Source organism: Styela clava, chromosome 13 (assembly GCF_964204865.1).
Source record: "Styela clava chromosome 13, kaStyClav1.hap1.2, whole genome shotgun sequence".
Classification (NCBI taxonomy): domain Eukaryota; kingdom Metazoa; phylum Chordata; class Ascidiacea; order Stolidobranchia; family Styelidae; genus Styela; species Styela clava.
In genome coordinates this window covers 15,294,866-15,321,205 of record NC_135262.1, presented here as the reverse complement: position 1 = coordinate 15,321,205, position 26,340 = coordinate 15,294,866, and the positions used below count along the sequence as shown (strand labels likewise).

Below are 26,340 nucleotides of genomic sequence, written 5' to 3'. Positions count from 1 at the left end.
TGCAGAACAACGTGTAGCGGATGTCGAGCTCATTTTTATTATTCAACGAGCCCATATCGTGAAATTACTGATCAATATAAGTTCCATTTGGAGATATATCCTACTTAAAAACAGTTCAATCTCGTTGAGTTTTGGTTATAGTATCATACCAGTACATGACCATTACAGCATTTAATGTTTGTTACAGAGAAATGAAACAACTTCCTTCCAAGTTTTCCAACATTTATTATCCAAATAATTATGGATATAAAATAGTTAACGGCAAAAAGATGATAGTAGCTGCTTCAAAAATATTCCTATTTATTTTATTTTAGAAAACCATCACCACCACATTCAATGTTAAAAACGTATGCATTATAACACCGAGAAATTTGAAAAAAATCGTAACGACATATGTAAAGTCATTAAAATGATTCGTACATTATTGTTTGATTAAATTGTAAACAAGGTCAGTTATTGTGAGGTAGAGAGATGAAGCAGGTTGTTAGTAAGATGAGTATCTAAAATTGATAGAAAAGTGGAATATAAAACAGTTAAATTGCAAATGGTTGAAACAAAATAACAAAACTTTAAACAATACAGAGCAATAGCTATATATATAACCTAGAACATACTCGAAATTGAGATAAACCATAATTTGACTTGATTCAAACTTCAAGTTCAGCTGTTTCAGTATAATCTGGCTCTGAGCAGCATGTTTATTTGTTCAAATCGATTTATTTAGGACTTACTGGTAATTAATCAGAAACCGTCCATTCCATAAAAGGTTTAAACATACAGAATTAAGCTTTAAAGTCATGGCCATATAAAACAACAAATAAGAATGAAAATGTACAAACATCAAAGAAAGTTAGATAAAACCCCATGAGGCAACTAAACAAAGATTCAAATTTTTTCTATCAAACCAATGCAAATTTGTTTCAAATTTCAAAATTGGGCTCTCAAAATTTCACACACATTCAAACATGAAGAATACTATTTTTAATAAAACCTAATACACAAAATGATCGAAACAAGGTGGGATGCATATCCATTTGAATTCTAATTTACGCCAAGCATGATGAACAAACTTAAACAAAAGGGGAGAAAATGCAAAGAGAAATTTGACTAAAAAGCATAATATAAAAATTACTTAAAAGGAGTAAGTTTTTTTTAACCTTATTTGCGGTAAATATTAGTTTGAATGCAAACAAAACTTATAGAAATCAAACTGATAAACTTACAATAAACAGAGTTAGAAATTTTATGAATATTCCAATATTTTCGTAATCAAAATTTAACACAAGCTGAAATTATGAAATGATGGCATTTTGTCAATTTAAATGTAAATAAAAAAAACAATGTGCTCAAAAATTTGTATTTTCTGACATTACATTACTATAGGTAATGAATGAAGCTCCGATTTATCATGTCGCAATAATTTTTATTAATTATACAAAATAGATGGATTCACATAATAATATAATCCCAATGTTTTTAATTGCAATTTGTGATAGGCATATTCGTTCTTTGATCAAAGAATTCAGCAGGGCATCCATTGCATCGTACTCGACAATGAGCTGCTGGATATTTCGGACAAGACGCACTGAGGCATGCTCTGGCACAAAGACCAACTGAGTTTATTCCAGGCTGGCAAGTTGCTAGAACAAATAAAAATGAGTAATAAAATTACCCTGGGTGTAGATTGTGGTTCAACCTGGGATATTCAATCTAGGATGCTCTAAATCTAAGCACTAACGAGGAAGTGAATCAGTATAATACAGTGATCGTCTAGGACTTATTTTGGGGGATGCCTTTTACTTTTATTCATCAAAAACAAAATTACCAAGTATAGAATTACGAAATTTTCAAATATACTTACTTAATTTTTATTTAAAATAACTGCTAAATATAGATTATATTCTTTTGAAACGTGTATATGTCTTGCTATCGAATAGGTCAAAAAAATAAAATAAAATTGCGCTATCGACTAGGACTAGGTTTTATTTTAAGGAGAGGGCCTATATAGAAATCATTTTAAAAATCCAGGCTAGGTCTTATTTTGGGGGAAACAGGGTATGTGCAGTTGATCTCCTCTTGGTTTTCATGTCTGCGTTTCAATTTTCCCATTATTGATTCTCAATGAAATATTCCAGACATTCAAAATCGGAATCACATTTTGATACATTATTGTGCCACAACTTCATTTTCATTTTAAAAGACTCAATCTTGCTACTAACTTCAAAAATATTACATCCTTTCCCCTTGATAATTTTAACTGATTTGCGATTTTAAATATGGCTGTTAGATGAGACAATTTTGCAAGCCGAAAGATATCTTGAAAACTAGCAGCCATCGAAAGTTTTTTCCTGGGTTAGATGCATATTATCATGTGATAATGTGTACCTCACAACATTCGGCATGGTACACCCCTGGTACACCCTATCGACGTGGTACACCCTTCAAACTTTTTGGTACACCCTGGGGTGTACTATACACCCGGTTGACGAGCACTGGTATAATACCTTGTTGTATACACGATACTCTTCGTCCAAATCTATTGAAAAACTGCAAATAGCATGTTGGTCCACAACCGTACACACGACACTCAGCTTGTGGGAAGTTTGCACATCTAACTCCGTTGCACATATATCCACCACACCTTGGGTTTGGTGGAATATTTTGTGGACATAGACCTGAGTAAATGAAAGTTTGTTAAAATTATTTTTCGCTTTCATATCTGCGATTTAGAACATTTTTTTTCATTTAGGCTGGTTGAAACAGCAACTAAAAAGTATAATACCGTACAGTATGTCACTTACATCGGTTTCCTACTTCCACTCTAGGATTATTACGATAAAGGAAATGGGCTCTACATCCATTACAAGTCGTTCCACATAGAGCATTGAGATACGTTGGACAACTGTACAAGCCTGTTGTACATGCATTGCGGTTGCATCTCGGACACTGAGGTGGGCGTCGCACTGGTGGACGTGACACTGGCTTACGTTGACTCGAAGCGGCCAGTAGTAAAAGCAATGTTTGTTTGTTTACATCTGAAATTTTAAAAAATTTGCCATATTCGATAGATGAAATTTTAAACTGAAAAGCACTAGTTTAAATTGTGCATAAAATGTTAATATTAAAAAATTCAAAACAAAAATGATTCAACTCACTTAGGAAGGGATTCTTGGGTTTTGGTTCATTCTTAACTTTTTTGCATGTTAGCCCACATGAAGATGGACAACAAACCTCATCAACTTCACAGTCAGAATTGTCATCACAATCATCTTCACAACTTAGCGGCTCAATTGCATCATCACATTTTGGAGAAAATTCTGAAAAAAAACAAAAACAAATGTAATAATCCTTAATGGGGTCAAAACAGACAATGAAAATAAGACCATAATGGTAAAAAAACATATTTTCATGAAAAATACCAAAACTCGAAACACCTACCTCTGCATTCTGGTACACCATGAGACCATTCTTCACTTGACAAGCATGTTGTCTCATCCGAACCATAAAGTTTCAGAGGAAAACTGCACTCGAACCTTTCAAAATGATATATATAAATGATTTAAATGTGTATGTGCATTTGTATTACCGACAAATAAACCATGCATTCATTTTAACCTTATTGTTTTATATTTCAAAATGCACATATGTAACAGAAAGCTAAGTATTTTACTTTATAAACTCTCAGTCACTATGTATATGCGCACGGTTAAAATCCCATTTCCTCAACCTCAGTCCTCACCTCTAGTGTAATAAATTATGTAGACAATGCCGAACCAACAAGATTCTGGCCATTATAAACTACACTTAGCAGTGGCTACTTAGCGTAAAATTATGTCGTATAAAAAACAGCTTCGGTGCGAATCATTTTTAACTCCTATTTTTTCGCTTGACAACAAACGCAGTTTGTTGTGTAAAAATAAAATGAGAAATGTCACCTCAGATTAAGATCAGTTACTTACAACTATTTAAAACCTGAGTTAACACACCATGTATCTTTTCAAAATCATTTTAAAATTTTTCCTGTTTTATATTTACATAGTTACAAACATAAACAATTAGACCCAGGATTGAAGTTTTCAGATTTATGTATAACAGCATTGTTTAAGTGTTGCTTAACTCATATAAAGTATAGGTAAACATATATATGCTTACTTGCATACTGCGGCGTAGCCAGTCCCGTCTGGACAAGAAACTGTTCCATCTTCGAAAGATAATTTGTCGCATATAACATCTTGGAAAATATAGTAATGAATTAATAAATTATTTCAATTGTTTTATAGTTTTACGAAATAACTACAATTGAACAGTAACTGATTTGATTTAATGGGAGAATTACAATTTATTAACAGAAATTAGCAGTTTATTTTTAGCTTATTAAAAACACACATTATACATACAGAACGAAGTAAAAACAGCATTTCATGGGTGAAAAGAAGATTGATAAACCAGTTTTAGTTTTCAAGCAACGACATCCCTGCAGTAATCTGATATTAAACTACACGAGATTAAAAACTCAGAATATTGCATACTGAAATATTTGGCGCATGAATGCCCGTTTCACGAAAAACAAGCGTTGACAGGCGAGTTGCTAACCATGGCATCAGCACCGCGAATAATACGATATAAGTCTAGGGCACAATTGTCTGGATGTTTTATCAACATATCGTGTTCCAGTATACAACATTACTGAGTGTATTTACTGACGATATGAAAGGTGTTTAATATAGTAATTGTCTATTTAAATGATATTAACTTACCCTTGCATGTTGGTTCAATGCCATCCCACTCTCCATCACTCTCGCATGTAAGTTCTGATTCGTCTCCTTTTAATGTGTATCCGGCATCACAGACGAAACTAAAAGTATTGAACAATGATCATACTGTAATTAAAAAATACCTAACATAATCTAGAACTGAACTCAATCAAGACTTCAAAATTTTTCAGATTGCTTGATCCTAAAAATTTAAACTGCATATCTCGACACACTCATCACCACAAGACAAGGTTTAAATATGATGAGTGCTCGTCATTTGAAACAATTCTTCCTCATTTGTTTTGCTTTCAATTTCTATAAGAAAAGTTTATCCATATTTGCACGAGCCATGAAGATGCAAATGGCAGTTTGAACAACACTGGCCTATGCCAAGGCATATTATCCAAATGACATGCCATTGGGTAATATATAAATCTTATCGTACAGATATAATAAGGAAATAGATATTAGACATGTATCACACACAATATATTGTTATTGAAGATGAATATTTATAGCTGTGTATAACAACTCACCTACAAATGCTTGGATGTCCAAAACCAGGTGGATCGCACATCATTTTACCAGGTTGATTACTGAATTCGAGAGACCGGCATAAGATTCCTGATGAAAAAATATTAAAAATGATAAATTAATTGTAGAGTAGAAATTAACATAAAAATAACATTCGAGAGAGACAACAAACACCAAAAGCGTAAAATGTGAAATATTGAATATTTTGTTCCATTAACAAGAATAAACTCACTTGAACACTCGAGACGTGGTTGACTCCATTGTGCATCAGCTTGACAGTGTGAGGTTCCTTGCACTAGTTCGTAACCGTTCCTACACGTGACACTAAAATATTATATAAAATTTTCAGCTAAATATCTAATTAAATATCTTTTTAAGATTGTTTCATTCATTAGCACAAAAGCATAATGTAAAGATTAAATAATTATTTCAACAGCAACTAAGCCGATACCATGAAATTGAAAATACTCTATTATAAAAACGAAGCAACAAAATAATAATAATCAGTAGCATTTTCAAAAAATTGAAATTTTTGTTGCCACAGGTACGTAAATGAATACCGTATCGACCTGATAATTCGGCTCAAATTGTTTGGACACTATCTAGCTGCGAGAATGATTTTGGGTAAGATATTTAATAAGATAAACTAATTTAACAACCATCGATGCATTGAACTGTTGCACGAATCATGTAAATCGAATTCATCTACTGATTGATATCTTTGTTGAATAAACAAACTTATGTATAGCTCTTAAGACAACATTCATCATTTGTTAGTGGTTAGTTAGATAGTATTCAGTTAATTAAGGCACACAACATTTCTTCAAACAAAATTATTATGAAGAATATCCAAAATATGGGCTACTTGTTTCATCTGAAGAAAATACCATTTGCAATTTGAATTACTCAAAATAATTTTCTTCTTTCAACGAAGTAAAATTGCAATTTTTTTTAAAAGCATAAAAATAAACATAGTACATATTAAATTAATTAACCTGCATGTTTGTGAGTATGTTGTACCACCATCACATTGTACTGACCCGCCTTCAACGTATCCGTACGAGCCACAGTCGACAGCTGGAACAATTAAAGCTTATTTGTGTCGATAAAATTATGATCATTTTCGAAGCATTCATTTAATATTCAAATCCATAGTATTGTGTGCGGTGATATGGAATTAGTCTTTAACTTTAATGGCACACGATTAAAATCTTGGGTTCAAATCCCCTGCCCACCACCTCGTCCAAGGTGTAACAAAATTATGTATGCAATGCCAAATCGGAAAAAAAGTCCTTCTGATTTATAGTATCTTTTTACATAAAAGTGGATTTTTGTACAGAACCCTGTTTAGAGCAAAATACGAATAAACAGGCGTGTAATCGAGTTTTGAATGTTGGTTAGGATATTAACGGGATCTAGTAGTCCGGCAGAATCGGGCCTCAACATTGTTTTGGGACATAAAGTTTTTTTTATTGTTTAGATATATTGTATATGGCATATATAATGATACCCAGGTGAGTGTGGAGTATATAATGTTGAGCAAATTTTTTTTAAGTGGATTTGAAGAATTTGGTCCAAGATGACGCACATCCTGAACCTCAACCTGGTAAACATACAATGTTAAGGTTGTGCGCCATCTTGGACCAAATTCTTCAAATCCACTTAAAAAAAATTTACTTCAGGAGCGCCTTTTTGTTAAAAACAATTATTTCATAACTACATGGTTTAGTTTTGCATACATAGTAACATTGAATCTCCTTACAATGTCAGAAATTTAATTTTAGTAGAATAAATGGTAATTTATTTCACTAATACAAGCCAAGATCCATCGACAGCATCTAGCCCCTTTCTATTGCGCTCTTCAAACTACATTTGCGTTGCCGCGCGCATTTCGTTTTCCTAGTTTAATTAAGCTTAGGGACTTGGGAAATATTTTATTAGTTGAATTGGATTGGAATATTTGACCTCGTCTTTCACTCCGAACAAGGCCATGTAAAACCGTCCACTGGTATCTAAAGATGTGTAACGTGTTTTCTTTTGGAAGAACCGCAACCTTTCAGTGCTGCATTGACTTTGGCAAAATTAATATATTCTTGTGAAGATAGAAGGTATGCGTATGCGAAACCGAGATGTGCACTTGTTATGCCAACATAGTTGAGTCAAACGTTTTGAATACTAGTACATCACACACATTTTCTCGCGTGCTTCGGTTGTACGTAGTAACGGCACATTTTTGCGCACATGCATCAAATTCCACTTGATTATTGAGCTATAGGTTTTTGACGAGCTTTCGTGTATGATTTCATTCCATAGAATTTGTATGCTGTTCTAAAGAATACTAGTTTCAGCTTTTTCATTCTTTCAAACCGCGTGTTGAAAGTAAGTTTTGTAATATTGCGTGTTGGTTTCCAACATCCTTAAATCGGTGATGCCAGTAAATCTTTAATACAAAAAGATCAGTAACATCTGCAATAAAAACAGCAGTACCCACTCAAATGACAGCTGGGGGGTGGATACTCTTAGTATCTGCTCCATCGCGTGCCTCTTACAGTCTTACCAGTTTACATGAAGCATCAACAGATGCATATCACCAAGTAGATATTGCTGAATTAATCTTTATTTTACCATTTTTCATGTAATTCTTTTTTGTAAACCTGTTATCTATCGTAAATACAGCACATTTGACAATGTTGTAGTGTGACTTTTTTGGCCTCACATTTTTGATATTTGTTGTTAGAGCTCTTGGGGCTCTGTCAAACAAAGTTACATACAAGATATTGGTTGTAAATTGCAAAACATGATAATGTTGTTGGAATATCTTGGCATTTCACCTCCCGTATATCATTCATTGTTGAGAATATTAATAAAATCATAAAATTTAAAAATCCGTTTTCGTGAAATTTTTGTTGTAGCTGAATTCCAGGGACAGCATGACAACAGGCAAGAGAAGCACGGTCGCCTCTTTTAGTTTATGACAGGGTTTCTTAAAAGGGGACCCCGTCCTCCTTGGAGGCCGCTGATCGGTAATATGGGAGCACGAACAAACAGATGGAAATGCGAATATATAATAACGATGTATTTTTATAGAAGAGAAGAAGCAAAAGTGTTGAGAGTCTTTGGTAGTTTGAAAAGCATTGGTATGGAACATAAGAATGAACCACATTCTTTCCCAGGGATATACTATAAAATGTAGCAATTTTTCTCATTTCACCCGTTTTTTCTCAGTCGTGATCACCCCGCTGCATAACAATTCTCGCTAACAAATAATTGACTGTTCTCCACCGGGTGTATATCCACTTGAACCACTGGCGACTGCATTAGCATGCTTGTATTGTTAATTGCAACAAAAACGGGTATTTTGAAATAGTACTCTTTAGTTTACGCTTATGTTTCGACAGTATTTCCAAATACTGTATATGGGTCGAGACCCAAAGCTGGGCTCAACAAATACCTAAGATTTATTGATTTTATTTCCTAGTAAATTTGGTGCTTTCCTGGTAAATTTGGTGCTAAATGGAGGAGCAACAGGGATCCGCAACACATTTCGGTTGTATATGTATAGTACGACAGCAAATGGAAAATGTCAAGTGTTCGATGTACGTAATTTTATCACGCAAATTTCAATTTTGGTATGTACATGCACAATTTGATGTTGAATTCATACCAGACACTGCACAAGAAAGATAAATTAAAGTGATTATTCATAAAATTTCAAACTTACGGTTACACTCTTCTGGCATATTTTCAAGATTTGACCATGTTTTATCCAGTTCACAAGTGACTGTCTGACTAGGTATATTAGGCTCATACCCAGTATTGCATACAAAACTGAAAAATAAAACTTTTCAAAATTCGGAATTCGATTCTGTCTATATATTCAATGCAAATATTCAGAAGTGATCCACAGACAAAACTGTTCATTTTCTGGTTCTTTTGTTTTCATAGTCAATGAGACAAAAGGATAGTTTGGTTAAAATAAGCTTAAAAAAGTACATGCAATTAATATTTTCAATCCGACGAGCGAGCGGATTGCTGGGTCTTCGTGGCTCACGTAACCGCGTCAGGCACGGGTCCTTCCGCAATAAGGTCCATGAATCTGGGATAATTTTTTTTTAATCGGGGTATTCACATACCCGACATGGACTGGTAACCGCACGAGAAGCCTGAATCGTCATATGATCAAGCTTTCTTAAAAATATTGAAAATCCTATCCTATTTACCCTACGACTCACATTTAGCACCCAAATTTATCATTATGCTAAGGTGTATTTATCCGTTATATATTGGTATATTTAACTAGTGAACGACTTCAAATAAACGCAAATAAAATAAATCTTGAAAATTGTATCAATTATCACGTCTAGCCAAATTTTTATCCAAATTAAAAATAATCCATAAGTGTAACATTAAAATCTTGCATATTCACAAGGTTCAGGGTTACTAATATGCTGGTTGATACAACATGAAGTTTTAATTATATATTAACGTCCATACTTCTATTAAATACATTAGGAGTAGATAAGATAAAGTCAAGCGTTTAACATATTATATAGTTTATAAATGTACACTGAGATATGTTCATGAACCTATTACCTGCAGACTGTTGCGTAATCGCGGTTGTCCGGAGTGCAACTAACCCTCCCAGGGGGGAATTCAAGAGACGAGCACATCTGAACTAAAAATGAAAATTAGATTAAAAAAATGATATTTTTGTATTGCATACATGGAAATATTTAGGATAATTACTGAGGCTTGAGAGTTGTCAATAGGCAATGATTATGAATATGCAAAAGGATTTTAATTTTTCTTCGTTAAATAATAATAATAGTTAATCACACAAACTTCACACACGAATAAAAATGTTAAAGCTATTATTCTCTAGCCTTATTCCAGTTTATGTGGTGTTTGCTACCTCATTTCCGAGCAAGGCTTCCGACAAGCCGAGAAAGTCAAGCGCGATCAGTTATATTCACGGAGCTCAAGTATTCTATTAGTCAATTTTAGGATAAACTTAGACGGAGTTTTGCAAAAACGGTTGTTATTGTTGCTTTATTATTATTGTTGTAAAAAATGGGACTTCTAGCAACTAATAGGCCAATTCATTTAAAGTGTTCAGAACTAATATATGAAAAAAACCTTCAGAAATAATTGACGCATATTTTTCATTGAATTTGATGTAAGTCAGATAACGCTCGACCTATAGTGCTCAGCCTTCATCATCCGACTGGGTATCTGTAACAATTTTAACCAATCCAATCAGGACTAGTAACCAGGGGGGAGGGGCTGCTATTGCCTTTTGTACGATTAATCCTAACCTATTGAAATCCCTAGCTGTTGTAAGTAGATAAAATAAAGTGGGCCGATGCAAAAATTTTAAAAAATATTACAAACTTCTGCACGTAGGCGCGTTCTCATCCCATTCTCCACTGGCAAGACACCGTTGAATTTTACTCCCAGACACTACTTCTGTTCCTTCAGGACATTGAACACTAAGTAACACATGATATTGAATAAGACTTCGGATATCTCTATATTTTATTAGCTTTTGTGAATTTCAGAAGAATGGTTGAGCGAACATCATTTTTAACTTAATTCATCATTCTGTTAAAATGAGTTTTTACGACCAAAGTCAAAAAACTTTCAAATATAGTGGTTTAAATCTTGACAAGAGGAATGAAGAATACTTCACAAAAAAAAAAACGAACAGAGAATTAAACACATTACCGAAATTGAACTGATATCAGGACCAATAGGCAAAAATTAATTTATTACTTTTTTTTAGCACTTCGTAATTTACTTTATCAATAATGCTATGAGGTCTGACGTTTGTTCTGTTTTATGAATTGGTATTTTACTCTATTTTTCTTTGGAATCCCTCACGCTACAATTTTAACAAAACAAAACGTGTTCAATTCATCCCTCACCTACAAGCTGTTGTATATGCAAATGGAGGGTTATTAATCGGGACACATGTTCTTGTACCGTCATATTCGAAATCTTCACATTCTACAACTGTAAAAAAAAGATGAATTTTGTGGTATGAAACATGAATATTAACAAGAAAAAGAGTGACTATTTCGTATACTTTGTTGCAAAGGAAACAAGTCGAGTTTTATAAGCTAAACAAAAAGATGCGGAAGGTTATCATCAGAAGATAAATACACAAGGTTATTTATAACCCGACATTTTCATACGAACAAATATTTGGCAGCGTTTGTCTCTGTTTTGATTCATTTTTTGCGCCACTTATTTACACCTTCCCTTCGTAACATAACTTTATGCAGTAGACAATATTACTGAGTTTGTAATATTTTGTTTGAGAAGAATTAACTCACTTGAACACTCGAGACGTGGTGAACTCCATTGTCTATCAGCTTGGCATTGTGAGAATTCTTGCACCGGTCTTACACGAGACACTAAAATATTACAATCAAATATTAGATATATATATAAAAATAAATTTAAATATTCATTTTTAACTGATTACTTAAAAGTATGGCGTAATTGTTCAAATTATTTGCAGGAGGATCCACTACCACAAAGGCATATGAGGATAAATAGTCCAACAGCAACTAAACTGATCTCATGAAATTGAAAATACTGTATTTTAAAAACGGAGCAACAAACTAATAATATTCAGTAATATTACTGAGGAAGTTATTTTTGTAAAACACACTATTGAGCGTTTGTAACTCGTTCGTATTAATAATATTTCTACACAAAGGAAGGCACAAAGCCTTCCTTTAAACAAAATAGTTATGAAAAATATCCAGAACGTGGACAAACTGTTTCATCTGAATAAAAGGTACTTCGGTAGCATGAGTACCAGGTTAGGGGTGGGTGTATAATTTTATTCTGATTTTCCATATTTTAGTTGTATTACGAGTTTGAGGACTTTATTCAAGCAAATATATCCCCTGCCCATTGTTTCAGTCAATTTACGCAACTTGATGCAACATAGGCGAACAAAATCAGTTACCTCCATACTGCTACACGTACTTTTGGAGCGCTAAATGGATGCCATTTGTAATTTGAATGTTTTTCATCTTTTAACGAAGTAAAATTGCGAATATTAATTTGAAAGCAAAAATAAAACTAACAAAGTACATATGAAACTAACCTGCATGTTTGGGTATATGTTGTACCACCCTCGCAATCTACTGATCCGTCTTCAACATCACCGTACCAACCACAGTCGACAACTGAAAAGATTATTCGTGTTAATTAAATTATCATCAATTTTGAAACATTGATTCAATTTTCAAACGCATATTTTTTTCGTGCTCGGTGGTCTGGCAGTAGACTTAACTTGGGTTAAAATTTTGCGTTGAAATTCCAAGCCCACCACCCCACTTGTTCAGAACCTAGATTAGATCGGAAGGCAAATAAATACAAGTGCAGTTTTAAGTATTCTGTGGCATCTGCAGCTGCCGCAAAACCATAGCGGTATTTCCATACCATGGCCGCTACGGCCAAACTCATGGCAACTGAAGTTTTAGCTGCCACAAACCAATGTCGAGCTGCCGTTACCGCGGCGGCAAATTGAAAACCAATGGTAGGTAAAATTTTTCTGCCGTAACCGCGGCAGGTGGGCCGTAAAAACAGGGCTGTCTATTATGGTGACAAATATTGGGTAAGTTAGAACGTTTTTCTTATGGATACAGTTTTGATTGATTTGGGGTTAGGGTTAGGGTTTAAGTAGATATAATTCCACATGATCAATTAAAATCTGGTACATTAATTTGTGAATATACCGTTAATACTGATTACTGAATACTGAATAGTGCTATAAAACCATGGCAAGAGCTGCCGCGATTCGTTCGTGGCAGGAGCTGCCATGAAGTGGTAAGAACTGCGCCTCAAATAATACGCCGTATAATCGAATCGTTCTGAATGTAGGTTAGGATGTTAACGAGAACTAATAAGTAAAGACAAATTTGTCTGCAAAAATGACCTATATGAGTCCAAAAAATAATATTTCCCAAAAATGTTTTCGTGCCAATAACTGGATAACACATATCAGTTTAAAATCAATCGCTAAAGTGACGAATAATTTTATCTTGTCCAAATTTGGGATTTTTTAAACGAAAAGATCGACGACCATAACCAGACGTATGAATGTATAGCAGAGTGTACGAAGTACAACACTGAAACACGCATTAAAACAGATGATTTGTTCACACCTTCCCTTCGTAACAAAACCTTATGCAGTAGACAATATTACTGAGTTTGTAATATTTTGTTTGAGAAGAATTAACTCACTTGAACACTCGAGACGGGGTGAACTCCATTGTCTATCAGGTTGGCATATTGAGGTTTCTTGCACCAGGCTGTAACCGGTCATACACGTGACACTAAAATATTACATTCACATATTAGATATATATGAAAATAAATATAATCATTCATTTTGACCTGTTTAATTGAAAGTATGGAATAATTGTTCAAATTATTCGCATGGGGATCCACTATCACAAAAGCATATGAGGATAAATAGTCCAACAGCAACTAAATCGATATCATAAAATTGAAATTACTACATTTTAAAAACGGAGCAACCAACTAATAATATTCAGTAATATTACTAAGAAAGTAATTTTTGTAAAACACACTATTGAGCGTTTGTAACTCGTTCGTATTAATAATATTTCTACTTTCAGTTAAGACACAAAGCCTTCCTTTAAACAAAATTGTTATGAAAAATATCCCGAACGTGGACAAACTGTTTCATCTGAAGAAAAGGTACTTCCGTAGGTAGTAGGCTATGAGTACCAGGTTAGGGGTGGGTGTATAATTTTATTCCGATTTTCCTTATTTTAGTTGTATTACGAGTTTGAGGACTTTATTCAAGTAAATATATCCCCTGCCCATTGTTTCAGTCAATTTACACAACTTGATGCAACATAGGCGAACAAAATTTAGTTACCTCCATAGTTCTGCACATACTTCTGGAGAGCTAAATGGATGCCATTTGTAATTTGAATGTTTCTCATCTTCTAACGAGGTAAAATTGCAAATATTAATTTAAAAGCAAAAAAAAAAAAAACTAACCTGCATGTTTGGGAATATGTTGTGCCACCCGCGCAATATACTGCTCCGCCTTCAACATCACCGTACGAGCCACAGTCGACAACTGAAAAGAATATTCGTGTCAATTAAATTATCATCATTTTTGAAACATTGATTCAATTTTCAAATGCATATTTTTGTGTGATCGGTGGTCTGGCAGTAGACTTAACTTGGGTTAAAATTTTGCGTTGAAACCCCAAGCCCACCACCCCACTTGTTCAGAACCTAGTTTAGATCGGAAGGCAAATAAATACGCCGTATATTCGAGTTTTGAATGTAGGTTAGAATGTTAACGCGAACTAATAGGTAAAAACAAATTTGTCTACAAAATTGACCTATATGAGTATTAAAATTAATATTTTCCAAAAATGTTTTTGTGCCAATAACTGGATCACACATATCAGTTTAAAATCAATCGCTAAAGTGACGAATAATTTTAGCTTGTACCAATTTGGGATTTTTTGAAACAAAAAGATTTACACCTTCCCTTCGTAACAAAACCTTATGCAGTAGACAATATTACTGGGTTTGTAATATTTTGTTTGAGAAAAATTAACTCACTTGAACACCCGAGACGTGGTGAACTCCATTGGCCATTAGCTTGGCATTGTGAGGTTTCTTGCACCGGTTCGTAACCGGTCTTACACGAGACACTAAAATATTGCATTCAAATATAAGATATATATATATATATGGAAATAAATATAATCAATTATTTTTAACTGTTTACTTAAAAGTATGGCGTAATTGTTCAAATTATTTGCAGGAGAATCCACTACCACAAAGACATATGAGGATAAATAGTCTAACAGCAACTAAAACGATATCATGAAATTAAAAATACTGTATTTTAAAAACGGAGCAACCACTTAATAATATTCAGTAATATTACTGAGAAAGTAATTTTTGTAAAATACACTATTGAGCGTTTGTAACTCGTTCGTATTAATAATATTTCTACTTTCAGTTAAGGCACAAAGCCTTCCTTTAAACAAAATTGTTATGAAAAATATCCAGAACGTAGAAAAACTGTTTCATCTGAATAAAAGGTACTTTGGTAGTATGAGTACCAGGTTAGGGGTGGGTGTATAATTTTATTCTGATTTTCCATATTTTAGTTGTATTACGAGTTTAAGGACTTTATTCAAGTAAATATATCCCCTGCCCATTGTTTCAGTCAATTTACGCAACTTGATGCAACATAGGCGAACAAAATCAGTTACCTCCATACTGCTACACGTACTTTTGGAGCGCTAAATGGATGCCATTTGTAATTTGAATGTTTTTCATCTTTTAACGAAGTAAAATTGCGAATATTAATTTAAAAGCAAAAATAAAACTAACAAAGTACATATGAAACTAACCTGCATGTTTGGGTATATGTTGTACCACCCGCGCAATCTACTGATCCGTCTTCAACATCACCGTACCAACCACAGTCGACAACTGAAAAGATTATTCGTGTTAATTAAATTATCATCAATTTTGAAACATTGATTCAATTTTCAAACGCATATTTTTTTGTGCTGGGTGGTCTGGCAGTAGACTTAACTTGGGTTAAAATTTTGCGTTGAAATTCCAAGCCCATCACCCCACTTGTACAGAACCTAGTTTAGATCGGAAGGCAAAAAATACGCCGTATTATCTAGTTTTGAATGTAGGTTAGAAAGTTAACGCGAACTACCAAGTAAAGACAAGTTTGTCTGCAAAAATGACCTATATGAGTCCTAAAAATATTATTTCCCAAAAATGTTTTCGTGCAAATAACTGGATCACACATATCAGTTTAAAATCAATCGCTAAAATGACAAATAATTTTATCTTGTCCCAATTTGGGATTTTTTTGAACGAAATGATCGACGACCATAATCAGACGTGTAGATGTATAGCAGAGTGTACGTAGTACAACACTGAAACGCGGCATTAAAACAGATGATTTATTTACATCTTCCCCTTCGTAACAAAACCTTATGCAGTAGACAATATTACTGAGTTTGTAATATTTTGTTTGAGAAGAATTGGCTGACTTGAACACTCGAGACGTGGTGAACTCCATAGTGTATCAGCTTGGCATTGTGAGGTTTCTTGCACCGGGTTGTAACCGGTCATACACGTGACACTAAAATATTACATTCACATATTAGATATATATGAAAATAAATATAATCATTCATTTTGAACTGTTTAATTGAAAGTATGGAATAATTGTTCAAATTATTTGCATGGAGATCCACTATCACAAAGGCATATGAGGATAAATAGTCCAACAGCAACTAAATCGATATCATGAAATTGAAAATACTACATTTTAAAAACGGAGCAACCAACTAATAATATTCAGTAATATTACTGAAAAAGTAATTTTTGTAAAACACACTATTGAGCGTTTGTAACTCGTTCGTATTAATAATATTTCTACTTTCAGTTAAGACACAAAGCCTTCCCTTAAACAAAATTGTTATGAAGAATATCCAGAACGTGGACAAACTGTTTCATCTGAAGAAAAGGTATTTCCGTAGTATGAGTACCCGGTTAGGGGCGGGTGTATAATTTTATTCCGATTTTCCTCATTTAGTTGTATTACGAGTTTGAGGACTCTCTGTAATAGCCAAGTAAATATAACCCCTGCCCATTGTTTCAGTCAATTTACACAACTTGATGCAACATAGGCGAACAAAATTAGTTACGTCCATAGTGCTACACATACTTCTGGAGCGCTAGTTGGATGCCATTTGTAATTTGAATGTTTCTCATCTTTTAACGAAGTAAAATTGCGAATATTAATTTAAAAGCAAAAACAAAACGAACAAAGTATATAAGAAACTAACCGGCATGTTTGGGTATATGTTGTACCACCCGCGCAATCTACTGATCCGTCTTCAACATCACCGTACGAACCACAGTCGACAGCTGAAAAGATTATTCGTGTCAATTAAATTATCTTCATTTTTGAAACATTGATTCAATTTTCAAATGCATATTTTTGTGTGCTTGGCGGTCTGGCAGTAGACTTAACTTGGGTGAAAATTTTGCGTTGAAATCCCAAGCCCATCACCCCACTTGTTCAGAACCTAGTTTAGATCGGAAGGCAAAAAATACGCCGTATAATCTAGTTTTGAATGTAGGCTAGGATGTTAACGCGAACTAATAAGTAAAGACAAATTTGTCTGCAAAAATGACCTATATGAGTCCCAAATATAATATTTCCCAAAAATGTATTCGTGCCAATAACTGGATCACACATATTAGTTAAAAAAATCAATCGCTAAAGTGACGAATAATTTTATCTTGTCACCAATTTGGGATTTTTTTTAACGAAAAGATCGACGACCATAACCAGACGTGTGGATGTAGAGTGTACGTAGTACAACACTGAAACGCGGCATTGAAACAAATAATTTGAAAAGTCTGATTTTTGAGTTTTTCTAAATCGTCAAATGTGGAGGAGCCACAGGGTCCACAGCAAATTTAGGTTTATGTATATAGCACATACAGAAATATGTGTATAGTACTGGTCTGGTCTATACACATATTTCTATATACTGGTCTGGTGCCTGTCAAGTTTTGTTGTCTATAATTTTATCGCTCAATTTCAATTTTGGTATGTACATGTGCAATTTTATGTTGAAACCATTTCTGTCACTGCAGAAACCAGCTAACTGAAAGTGAATATGTTTAAAATTTCAAACTTACCATTACACGTAGTTGGCATATTTTCAGTATTTGACCAATTTTGATCCGCTTCACAAGTGACTTCCTGTCCAGTTATATCAGGCTCATACCCAGTGGGGCATACATATCTAAAAAATAAAATTAGAATTCGATTGTATCTATATATATAATGCAAATGTTAAGAAGTAATCGACACGAAAAAATTGTCCATTTCTGGTTCTTTTGCTTCCGTAGTCAATGCGATAGAGAGATAGTTCGGTTAATATTAGCTTAAAAAATATAGGCAATGAACGTTTTTAATCCGGAGACAAGCGGGAGGATCGCTGAATTTTTCGCGGCTCACGTATCTGCGCCAGGCTATTTCCACCATAGAGCCATGAATCTGAGATGAAAACCCTCTGTAACTGGGCGTCCCTAGGTCATTCTGACATCCCTGTATAATTTTTTTAATTTCACATTAACCAAAAACGCCAAAATCATCAAGAAGGTGTCGTTAAAAAGGTCGTTATTATCGCTATTTGAGATCCAACGCTAATTACATATAACGTATCACGCTTTCGACGCGCGATGTGAAAAAAAAAGAAATTAGGATTTTTTTTGTGGAAGAAGTTTTCTAAGTCTGCCACCTATAGCCCCTCAGAAGAAAAGGGAGCAATATCTCGTTTTCATCGTGAAGTGCATTACGTCAACATTCAGACAAGCAGATGATACAATCCAGACGCGATATGTTGAAGTAAATATCATCGCTTGTCGATCACGATCTGCAGTACTAAATCGTCTGGGCTAGTTCCTTGTGCTTTCTGTGACAAAGATTGATTTGCTTTCTCTCTCTTTCTTTTCTTGCCAAGTAAACACAAATAAATTGTATATGGTAAACATTTATTTATTGAATTACACACACAAAATATCACAGTAGTGATTCAGTTCTTTTTCTATTGTAAATTGTAAAAAAAAATCGTGAACAGCCATGGGTTCGCCTGTTTCGGTCGTGGTGGCCAATATGGTGATGGAGGACGTAGAAGAAAGAGCCTTGACGTCCTTCCCTAATACCCGAGAATTTGGGAAAGTTATGTTGACGATACCTTTAGTATTATCAAAGGAGAATTCTGCGATGCGTTCCATGACTGCATAATTACAATTGAACCCAGTATACAATTTACAATAGAAAAAGAACTGAATAGGACTATGCCTTCCTAGATGTACAGATACATGGAGAAGAATACGGAAGTTAACGACCGACATATTTAGAAAAAGGACCCATACAAATCGCTATCTGATTTTTAATTCCAACCACCCGGTAGGCCATAAATAAACGTTCTGTTGTCAGTGGCCCTATTAATCGCGCCAATACTCTAATATCAGTTGAAATAAAACAAAAGCAAGAAATCAACTTCATTCAAAAAGACCTTTAGACAAAATGGATATCCAATGAAATGTTTATAAATCAGAGCAACCTTCAAGATACGAATGAAGAACTGAGACCGATCGCGTCCACTACCATCCCATATGTTAGAGGACTTAGTTATAAAATTCGAAGAATTTTAGAAGACGTAAGGATTAAAGTTAGTTTCGAACAACAAAATACAATAGGCCAATTGCTTTCTAATATCAGAGACCGCCCGTGCACCAACAAGAAAAACGGCATGGTATATGGCTATGCAATCCCATGCAGTTATTGTTCCTCTATTTACATTGGAAAACGGAACGGAGTCTCGACACTCGGAGAAAATAACATCAGCGAGATGTAAAACAAAATAAATTCGAAAAATCGGCTCTCTCGAAACATGCCCTTTCTACAGATCACAGCATCGATTGGGAAAAAAGCAGGATATTAGAAAATGAAATTTACTACAGGAAAAGTCTATTTCTCGAATCATATCACATTAGCAAAAAGAAAAATTCAATGAACGATAAAGAAACTACATTGTTCCCGCGTATTTATAATTAAGTCATTGTTTAGACTTTAGATAGTCGCATATTTGTTTGCACCTGGGCAAATTCACTCGGATTTAACATCATATTATTGTCACATTTTTCAATTCTTCCACGCCGTGTTAATTTTTACCTTTTATTTTTTTTGCTCTCTATATATATACGTGTTCTACATATCATGTCCTGATGAAGTTTTTCTGAATAGAAATTCGAAACGTCGGCAAATTAAATCGTTTTGTCAAACACCGGTTGTGCTTTACTTATCTTCAACATGAATATACCTGGTGGCAATTATGCGCTAATTGACCGGATGCTCTACAGTCAGTGAAGCCTCTAGTGATTTGTTTGGTAATGCTTTTGATTATGAGCTCTTTTTGAAACCCTTTCCGATTGGGTCGTATCGTCCCGCAGGCAAATACCCCCCGATCCAATAAAGAAGTGAACAGCTCGGTACTAGAATAAATATTATTTACTTATAGGTGATAATTTTGATGCTCAAATGGAACGATAAGGTGATTCATCACGACTCTGCTAGCTTGGCCCACCTCTGGCGGAGCGTTGCGTCTTTTTCCGTACACTATTGTTTACGTGCGTGCCCTCCGTCTTCGATTTTATAAATTAGCGAAAACCGATTCTAATCTAACTTTCAATGAAATAAGGGAATCATCGATGGAAACTTTGCGGCGAGTAGTATAAATGGACAGCAGCTTTGGTTCAATAAAATTCAAAACAGGTCTCACTTTGTAGAGTTTGTCTCTAGCAGGATCATCGCGCGATGGGACATCAGTTTGTGAAATAGAAAAAAATCGATCTCTCGACATGATCCTGCATGCCAAACGATAAGACACTGAATATTTAGTGTTTCTGCTGCCAATACATTGACGCGACAGCTTCACAATTCCCATCGCTATAGTGAGACCCAAAAATGCTTTCATCTACTCGAACGATGCCGAATTGAATTGTTGAGGACAAAGCTGTCTGGTTACACGACGAGCGTTGATATCTGAAAACCTCATAGACATTAGAAGATAATATTATTCAGGAAAAAATATTTTGCTGCTTGAAAATTTTACATACCTCGAATCGTTTTTTTCGGCGTTCAGATTTGTCATCTCCACTATGAAATTCATTACTTGGACAGTAAAAAACTGTATGAAGAAATCTAGAGGAGACGAGGAGGGAGAAATACCCCGACTTCGGATACCCACTGCCCCTCCGAATTGAGATATCGTTCTTTTGGGTGGAGTTTTCCCCCAGTTGAATTATGGTTGTGGGGAAACAAAAAATCTTTCAAGCCTGAGTCTCGCTCTATCATTTCCTCTTCTGATGATGACATATCGCTGTCATCATAATTATCGTCGTCCACGTCAAACTCTTCCAAAATGCGGAACAAAGCTTCATCAGCATCAAATTCGGTACGTTGTTGCTTGCCTGCCATAACATTTCGTGATCCACCGAGAAGTGAAATAATTATATGGACACAAAAAATCGCTTGTTATATAGCGGAAGTCTCCTTTGTTCTAACTATTTCTTCTTGATTTTTCCTCACAGCGTGAATGTAACAGACGCGAGAACTTGCTCGTATTAGCATCGTAATTCGCAGCTTGACAAGATTTTTTTTTGTTTTCATAAATAACGAAAATTTGGCGCTAAGTTGACCTCGATATACACAGCTCAATAATAACGGCGTAAAATTACTTCGTAAACGGCGAAAATATTAATAAAATAAACAAATACAATGCGTTTACCATCTGAACTATCGACGAAAACAATGAAGGCGCGTAAATAATTAGATTGCAAGACACGTTTTGAAATCTCTCGGATCATGCATGGATCATGGTTAAATTCAAACATTTTGGTTTTGAAATCGGTTTCGTTTTGGTGCAGACCACTATGAATTACTACTGACCCCCAAAATACATATAAATTAGCCCTTAATCCCAAACCATGGCAGAGGTTACCAAGCTGTCTTGATAAATATGAAAAATGGCCAATAAATATAAATATGGCCATGCTTCAAATAAACGCGAGTAAAATAAATCCTGAAAATTGTATCAAATATTAATTCTTTTAAAAATTCTTTTCCAAATCAAAATTGAACTATATGTGTAAAGTAATAAAATTGCGATATACAAGGTTCCGGATTACTAATACGCTGGTAGATACAACATAAAGTTTCAATTATATAAACCTCCATACTTCTATTAAATACACTAGTAGTAGATTGGATAAAGTCAAGCATTTAACATATATAGATGTATAAATGTACACTAGGATACATTTAATAACTTACCTGCAGACTGTCTGGAAAGCGCGGTTGGCCGGAGTGCAACTAACTATCCCAGGGGGGAAATCAAGAACCGGGCACATCGTAGCTAAAAATGAAAATTAAATTAGGAAAATAATATTTTTGTATTGCATACATGGAAATATTCAAGATAATTACTGAGGCTTGAGAGGTTTGAAAGTCGCCGATAAGCAATGATTATGAACATGCAAAAAGATTTTTAAGTTTTCTTTGTTAAATAATAATAATACTAAATCACAGTAACTTGTTGTTTGGTGATTGGACAAGTAACTTGAACTCAAATGTATAACAATTATGAACTACCGTCCATATTGGATAGAAATATTAAAGTTATTATCATCTAGCCTTATTTCGTTTCATGGGGTGTTTGCTACCTCATCTCCGAGCAGGGCTTCCGACAAGCCGAGAATGCCATGCGCGATCAGTTATGTTCACGTAGCCCTCTCGAATTTAATTATTAATTTTATAATAAACCTAGACAAAGTTCTGCAAAAATAGTTGTTCTAGGTGGCGTTATTTTTATTGTTGTGAAAAAGGGGACTTTCTGTACACTAAAGGGTCAATTCATTTTAATAAATCTCTGAGGGAAGAAAAATAAATAAGTTCAAACGAGTTACGCGCAAATGTAGGCCATATCCGTAGCAACAAATGCCGATATTCACACTGATCTATCGCGTCTGGCTTGGAGCTATGGAATCACTTTGGTCTTGTTTGAACACTGACGTATTGCTTGCGATAAAAACGAGATATCGTTCCTATCTCCTTTGAAGTTACTATAGGTCGCAGACTTAGAAAACTTCTTCCACAAAAACTTTTTGAATTTCACGTCGACAACGCGGTACCTTAACTTAACACGTCTAGCGACGGCTCTCAAGTGAAGATGAAAACAAGATCTTCATCGACACCTTAATGATGATTTGTCATTTTTGTACAATGAGATATTAAAATTTTTATAGTGGGGTGTCAAAATGACTTAGGGAAAACCGGTTACAAAGGGTTGTTACGATTAGTCGTACCAAAGACAATAGCAGTCCCGCTCCCAATTACTGGTCCAGATTGGATAAGTAAATAATGTTGGTCGGCCAAGCGTTATCACCCTCGCATCAAAATTCAATGGAAAAAATACGCGTTAAATATTTCAAAGGCTTTCCCATCTTTTATAACTGAACACAGCCCGTGTTGGCGACATTTTACGTAGTAGCATTATCTTCACGGGTAAAGTTTTGATCGTTTTGTAAGCAAACAGATGCTGAAATTTCGATGATTGTATTGAAATAAATAAATTTCATAAATATTTTCATAAACGATTAAATATATATAAACAATCAATGAAAAAATTCCAGTAACTTATTGGACACAAAGTAGACCATGGATCGTTTTAATAAATGATTGTTGTTGTTGGGGTTTGCGAAACCTTCGCAACTAATGGTGCAATTGATTTTAAATTTACAGCACTTGTTGGGAAGAAGTCGTGAAAAAGCTATTTTTTTTTTAAATTCCTTTAGTGCTGTCTCTGTCAAATTTTGTTGTAACTTTTGAGCATTTCTGAGCATTTCTGCATATTATTATTAGAAAAAATTCAATAAACATTTTACATGACGTTGGGCTTGATAATCGGAATGACTTTATATTTCAGCATTTTTGTGATTACCTTCTATCTCGCATAAAACTCCTTCTTTTTCCCACCATTGGTTTGTTGTAAGCATTCCGTTGCCGGTGTTTGTTGGATCGGGGAAAATATCTATTGCAACGCGTGTCATCTCGTCTTCGTTGCCCCACATATCTAGCGGGTCACCGGCTCTCCAATTCTCATATAATGCAGGACTTCCGTCATAATTTGTCAATACTTGGTTCTAAAGTGAAAGACGGAATACCAGCGATAAAAAATATTGGAATATGAGTATAAACTTGAGGAATAGATGGGTTATGATATAAAATAAAGCTTACGTCATATTTCATTCCAAGATAAACGTAGTAGAAACCTCCTCTTTCTGCGCGAAGGTAAGTCATGATGGAATTGTAATGACTTTCGCTGTAAATGTTTGCTGGATAAGCGTTGTATGCTGCGCATTGGTCTTTTGCTTGATGGGAATCAACGATTACATGGATTACCCAAAAGCATTTATTCATATATTCTACGCTTCCGTCCACAGGACATGAAGGGAATGCTGGAAAACAAATAGTGGCTTGTTTAAATAATATATGATTATTTGTAATTGTTATTTGAATATTGTTATTGTTTCAAATGAGGTAGGCCAAGGATACTGACAATTGAGTCACAATTTATATAAAAAGTGCATGAATAAAATCGAATTTGAAAACTTCACAATCGTACAAATTGGAAAACCGGAAAGTCTGTGAGCAATTATAATACTTTGAGCCACACAAAGAGTTGTGGAGGATAAAAATAGCAATTGAACAACAAAACACATCGAGTGAGTCAAGCAAAAAAACGAGTCTGCTATATAAGGTGAAATTATTCCGGATTATAATTTATTTGAACGTTCCCGTAAACAAGATGTCTAAAGCAGTGCATCGTATTCTAAGATAAAGACGAACTTTTATTTGTTCGTTTAACAAACGCAATTAAATGCATACAGTTGAAGACATCTGAGTTTGAATTTAAAAAAAATTTCCACTAGAATAAATATTTTTCAAGTATTTAACTCTGATATTTGAAAAAAATATATTTTTTGAAAATATTGAGTACGTTTTTATTGTTCAAACTTTCCAAAAAACATATACGACTATACTTTATTAAAATTAACTCACCGTATGATAGCTGGAAAGTAACTGACAACAGAACAAAGAAAAAAATCTTCATGGTGTCCAGTAATTTAATACTAAATGTGAGACAAAGTATGACGAAGAAAATGAATATCATAAATAAAATATAATGAAATGTACAGTTCAAGTGGGAAAATCTCAATAACTGATAGCGTTTGAGACTATCTGTCGATATGATTTCATGACCATTTCATTTCGGATGATTTAGTGTAAGGCATTGCCTTATAAATCAACATTTTAAGTGTCCAATTCCCCCTTCTCAAATCAAATGAAGAATTCGAAATTCTAAGTATAATATCATTTAATCTTTTTTCTGCGGAATATTTTTAGTTTTATTCCAATCTTACGATTTAATGTACTGTAATAATAGAACAGTAGACACTAACAATAAAACTAACTCATATTTACATGACTTGCTGCAACATATTGGAGATTCATTCCCTGCAATATACCTGTTGGCCAACACGTTCGCTAAGTTACTAAACCCAAATGATGAGTCAAAGAATATTTCTACAATATGTATACGAAATATATTGCCGACGGGCGAGTTTGCAAATGTACTAATATAAACATTATTATATTAAAATATATAAGACATGGCTGTGTGATAATAGAAAGTTTTGTCCGTTTTGGGAGTTCATTACTGTCAAAAGGCAGGTCATAATATTATCTTGATTGATCTTGATAAAACAGTAGATTTTACTATTTTAACATACCATCAATATATATATATTTATATCAGTTGATAATTATCAAATGTTTGGAACTCTTTATATTGATTAGAAAATTGGGCTTGCAATTTCTTAACAGACAAAATTTAGCAAGTAAGTGAATAAGCTTTTATAACTGAGCTCACATAATTATATGTCTTACGTCACATATATAAAATATGTTTTGATCAATTATACATCATTATAAATGGATTGCAATCATTAACAATCTTATATCATATAAGGATTATTTATACGAAATATTAATTTTTAATTTTCATTTCGTATGTAAAGAATTCACTCTATAGTGTTTTGTCAACAAGACGTTTCTCAGGAATGGATGGCCGCAAAAACCGAGTATCAACAGATAAAAAGTATAAAACCTATTTAGCTTTTTTTTATTTCCATTTGCTAGAATTAATCACACGGAAAATAATCTTCATTTTGTTTGTAAAGAATTTATACTATAACATTTTGTCAACAAGACTTTTCATCGGAATGGATGAACGCAAAAACCGAGAATCAACAGATAAAAAGTTTAAAACCTATTTATTATTTTTGATTTTATTTGCTG

General features: G+C 34.1%; 1 protein-coding gene across 3 annotated transcripts; it reads right to left on the bottom strand.

Annotated features, from left to right (window-relative positions):
- Nucleotides 1-245: 245 nt before the first annotated feature.
- LOC120332623 (E-selectin-like) lies at nt 246-25,486 on the bottom strand. 3 transcript variants are annotated; one of them, XM_078119556.1, is made up of 23 exons: nt 25,042-25,486; nt 24,217-24,437; nt 23,921-24,122; nt 22,255-22,336; nt 18,051-18,157; nt 17,186-17,267; nt 16,385-16,476; nt 15,722-15,803; nt 14,919-15,010; nt 11,213-11,300; nt 10,680-10,777; nt 9,882-9,963; nt 9,010-9,116; nt 6,284-6,365; nt 5,521-5,612; nt 5,291-5,378; nt 4,758-4,855; nt 4,153-4,231; nt 3,439-3,533; nt 3,156-3,317; nt 2,802-3,035; nt 2,505-2,675; nt 246-1,640 (listed from the first exon to the last, which is right to left on the bottom strand). In XM_078119556.1, exons 1-23 carry the CDS (start codon nt 25,151-25,153, stop codon nt 1,477-1,479), a joined length of 2,712 nt encoding a protein of 903 aa, XP_077975682.1. In that variant the 5' UTR covers nt 25,154-25,486; the 3' UTR covers nt 246-1,476. The 3 variants fall into 3 exon arrangements, with proteins under 3 accessions (XP_077975682.1, XP_077975683.1, XP_077975684.1); XM_078119557.1 differs by lacking the exons at nt 15,722-15,803; nt 16,385-16,476; XM_078119558.1 differs by lacking the exons at nt 22,255-22,336; nt 23,921-24,122; nt 24,217-24,437; nt 25,042-25,486 and adding an exon at nt 21,039-21,392.
- Between the last annotated feature and the right edge of the window lie 854 nt (nt 25,487-26,340).